This window comes from Phaseolus vulgaris, chromosome 5 (assembly GCF_000499845.2).
Source record: "Phaseolus vulgaris cultivar G19833 chromosome 5, P. vulgaris v2.0, whole genome shotgun sequence".
Taxonomy (NCBI): Eukaryota; Viridiplantae; Streptophyta; class Magnoliopsida; order Fabales; family Fabaceae; genus Phaseolus; species Phaseolus vulgaris.
Window position 1 is genome coordinate 16,772,535 of NC_023755.2, and position 3,553 is coordinate 16,776,087.

Sequence of the window (3,553 nt, forward strand, 5' to 3'; positions counted from 1 at the left end):
TTTCAACTTTTAACAATGGCAAAAAGGCATCTCATGTAACCTGTTTTTACTGCATGAAATCTGGTCATACCTCTAGGTCATGCATTGCTAAAAAGCATCTTGTTCCTAAGAATTTAGCAAAATGGCTACCAAAGGGAAAGTTTTAATCTGTGTTGGACCCTATACTGAAAAGGGTACCATTTGTATCATCTTTGTTCTGTTTTGCAGAAAGGCAGCAAGAAAAATCAATGGTACTTGGACAGTGGCTGTTCCAAACATATGACTGGAGATCTTACAAAATTCACTAGCTTGAAGCTCAAAGCAGAGGGACATGTAACCTATGGTGATAATAACCAAGGAAGAATTTTGGGCAGAGGCACTGTTGGAACAGGGAATTCAACCACTATTGAGAATGTGCTTTATGTAGAAGGACTCAAGCATAGCCTTCTCAGTATCAGTCAACTTTGTGACAAAGGATACAAGGTGAACTTCAAGTCAAAGGGCTGTACAATCTCATGTGACACCTCTGGTAAGGTGTTGTTTACTGGTAAGAGGGTGAATAACATATATCTTTTTAATATCATGGAAACTAACTCTTCAAACAAGTGTTTGCTGTCTAGAAGTGTTGAGTCTTGGTTGTGGTATAGGAGGTTAGCTCACATACACATTAATCACTTAAATAAACTGAAATCTAAAGATCTTGTTTCTGGTTTACCTAACATTAAATTTCAGGATAACAGGCTTTGTGATGCTTGTGTGAAAGGTAAACAAATCAGATCCTCTTTCAATTCAAAAGATATTGTCTCTACAAAAAATCCTTTGGATGTATTGCATATGGACTTATTTGGACCCTCTAGAGTTGCTAGCTTGGCTGGATATTTGTATGCTTTAGTTGTTGTGGATGACTACTCTAGATTTACATGGACTTTGTTTCTTGCACATAAAAATGATGCTTACAATGCTTTTAAGAAATTAGCAAAGGTTCTGCAGAATGAAAATGGTTGTTGCATAAAATCAATTCGAAGTGATCATAGGGGAGAGGTTCTGTGAGAAGCATGGGATATCACATACCTTTTCAGCCCCTAGGACTCCCCAACAAAACGGTGTAGTTGAAAGGAAAAACAGATCATTAGAGGAACTAGCTAGAACCATGTTAAATGAATCTAAGCTTCCTAAGTATTTTTGGGAAGATGCAGTCTATACTGCAGCTTAAGTGTTAAATAGAACCTTAATTAGACCCATTCTTAAGAAAACTCCATATGAATTGTATAAGGGCAGAAAACCTAGTGTGAGTCACCTTAGGGTGTTTGGGTGTAAATGCTTTATATTGAATAATGGCAAAGAAAATCTAGGTAAGTTTGATGCTAAATCTGATGAAGGTGTGCACATTGGTTATGCTTTGAATGGTCATGCATATAGAGTCTTCAATAAAAGGTTGCTCATAGTAGAAGAATCAATGCATGTTGTATTTGATGAAACTGATCATAGCATATCTAGAACTGATGTTGATAACCTTGACTGTAATGAATTTAAATATGTTTTAAATCAAAATGAATCGATTTATATTGATACTGCTGATACACATGCTATGCAAGAACCTACTATGTCTGCAGGTTTGCCAAAAGAGTGGAAAGCCCCGAGAGACCTAACCCTTGATAACGTCATTGGGAACATTGAGAAAGGAGTGTCAACTAGGAAATCCTTGAATAACTTCTGTGAAACAATGGCATTTGTATCTCAAGTGGAACCCAAAAATCTGAATGAAGCTCTCAAGGACAGTAACTGGATTCTGGCCATGCAAGAGGAACTAAATCAATTTGTTCTTAATGAGGTCTGGACTCTTGTTCCTAGAATACCTGAGATGAATATAATTGGAACAAAATGGGTATTCATAAACAAGATGGATGAGCATGGGGTGATTACCAGAAATAAGGCTAGGCTAGTGGCTAAAGGGTATAATCAAGAAGGAATAGACTATAATGAGACATATGCACCAGTGGCTCGGCTAGAAGCTGTTAGATTGCTGCTTGCCTTCTCCTGCATCAAAGGGTTCAAGCTATTCCAAATGGATGTGAATAGTGCCTTCTTCAATGGTTATATAAATGAAGAGGTATTTGTTTCACAGCCACCAGGTTTTGAAGACCATCAGCATCCAGGACACGTTTTCAAACTCAAAAAGGCTCTTTATGGGCTGAAGCAAGCTCCTAGGCAATGGTATGAGAGGCTAAGTGATTTCCTCACCTCACAAGGCTATGACAGAGGCACATCAGATAAGACCTTGTTCATTAAGAAGAAAGGAGATGACACAATTCTAGTACAAGTATATGTGGATGACATCATTTTTGGATCAAACAATGAAGAATTGTGTGAAACTTTTGTGGAAATCATGAAGAGTGAGTTTGAAATGTCAATGACGGGTGAGTTGAACTATTTTCTAGGCTTGCAAGTCAAACAACTCAAGGATGGCATTTTCCTTAATCAAGCCAAGTATTGCAAGGATCTGCTGAGAAAATTTGAAATGGACAAGTGCAAACCAATCAGCACACCCTTCTCAACTAGTTGTCACTTGGATCATGATGAAGCTGGAATTTCTGTTGATGAAACCAAATACAGAGGACTCATAGGATCTCTATTGTATCCCACTGCCAGCAGGCCTGACATCATGTTTGCAGTGTGCATGTGTGCTCGGTTTCAATCTGCTCCTAAAGAATCACACTACAATGCTGCCAAAAGGATTTTGAAATATTTGCAAGGATCTAAAGAAGTTGGTTTGTGGTATCCAGGTAACATTTCATTGAGTTTAACTGGATATTCTGATTCAGACTTTGCAGGTTGCAAAATTGATAGGAAGAGCACCAGTGGTACCTGTCACTTGCTTGGATCAAGCTTGATCTCATGGCAATGCAAAAAACAGGCATGTGTTGCTCTCTCCACTGCTGAAGCAGAGTACATTGCAGCAGGGAGTTGTTGTGCTCAAACCATATGGCTAAGACAGCAATTGAATGACTTTGGTATCTTACTTAACCATATACCTTTGTTGTGTGAACACAAGTGCAATCAACTTAACCAAAAATCCTGTCATGCATTCAAGAACCAAACACATTGAAATTAGGCATCACTTTCTAAGGGAACACATATCAAATGGAACATATGAGATTAAGTTCATTGGTACAGATTTACAGCTTGCAGATTTGTTCACAAAACCATTGGCTAAAGATAGGTTTAATTTTCTGCTTAATGAATTGGGAATTATAAATGTCAATTGTACCTTGATCCTGCCGGCAACTTGAACGTGGGTGAATCGCTTCGTAACACTTTCTGCCCTGTCTTCGCGACTGTGTCTCCTGAAGAACCACCTTCTGAACTCTCTCTCTCTCTTCTCAGATGGCTTCAAGACGTGACCTGCAAAATACACAGACGGCGCCTCTAGCGGCCGTTTGCACTCCGACGATCAAGTTAGTTCAACAGAACCACCAGAAACTGGAAACTTAGTAAGAATGTGTGTATGTAGAACTTGCACTCTGTTTTTTCTCTCCCCCACTCTCACTCTGATTCTGCCTTTTATCTCTCTCTT

General features: G+C 38.8%; 1 protein-coding gene across 1 annotated transcript; it reads left to right on the forward strand.

The window, feature by feature from the left end:
- The first annotated feature begins 258 nt into the window (after window positions 1-258).
- On the forward strand, window positions 259-2,823 carry LOC137834038 (uncharacterized). The gene is made up of 6 exons (XM_068642104.1): window positions 259-629; window positions 894-1,025; window positions 1,414-1,757; window positions 2,028-2,193; window positions 2,539-2,754; window positions 2,811-2,823. Exons 1-6 carry the CDS (start codon window positions 259-261, stop codon window positions 2,821-2,823), a joined length of 1,242 nt encoding a protein of 413 aa, XP_068498205.1.
- The last annotated feature ends 730 nt before the right edge of the window (window positions 2,824-3,553 follow it).

Excerpts from the sequence above, each read along its gene's own strand:
- LOC137834038 (XM_068642104.1), top strand. The coding sequence starts at position 259 with ATGACTGGAGATCTTACAAAATTCACTAGCTTGAAGCTCAAAGCAGAG. Across the intron at positions 1,026-1,413 it reads GATCATAGGGGAGAGGTTCT|GTTGCTCATAGTAGAAGAAT; the intron begins GTGAGAAGCATG and ends CTTCAATAAAAG. Across the intron at positions 2,194-2,538 it reads AAGCAAGCTCCTAGGCAATG|TTGTCACTTGGATCATGATG; the intron begins GTATGAGAGGCT and ends CTTCTCAACTAG.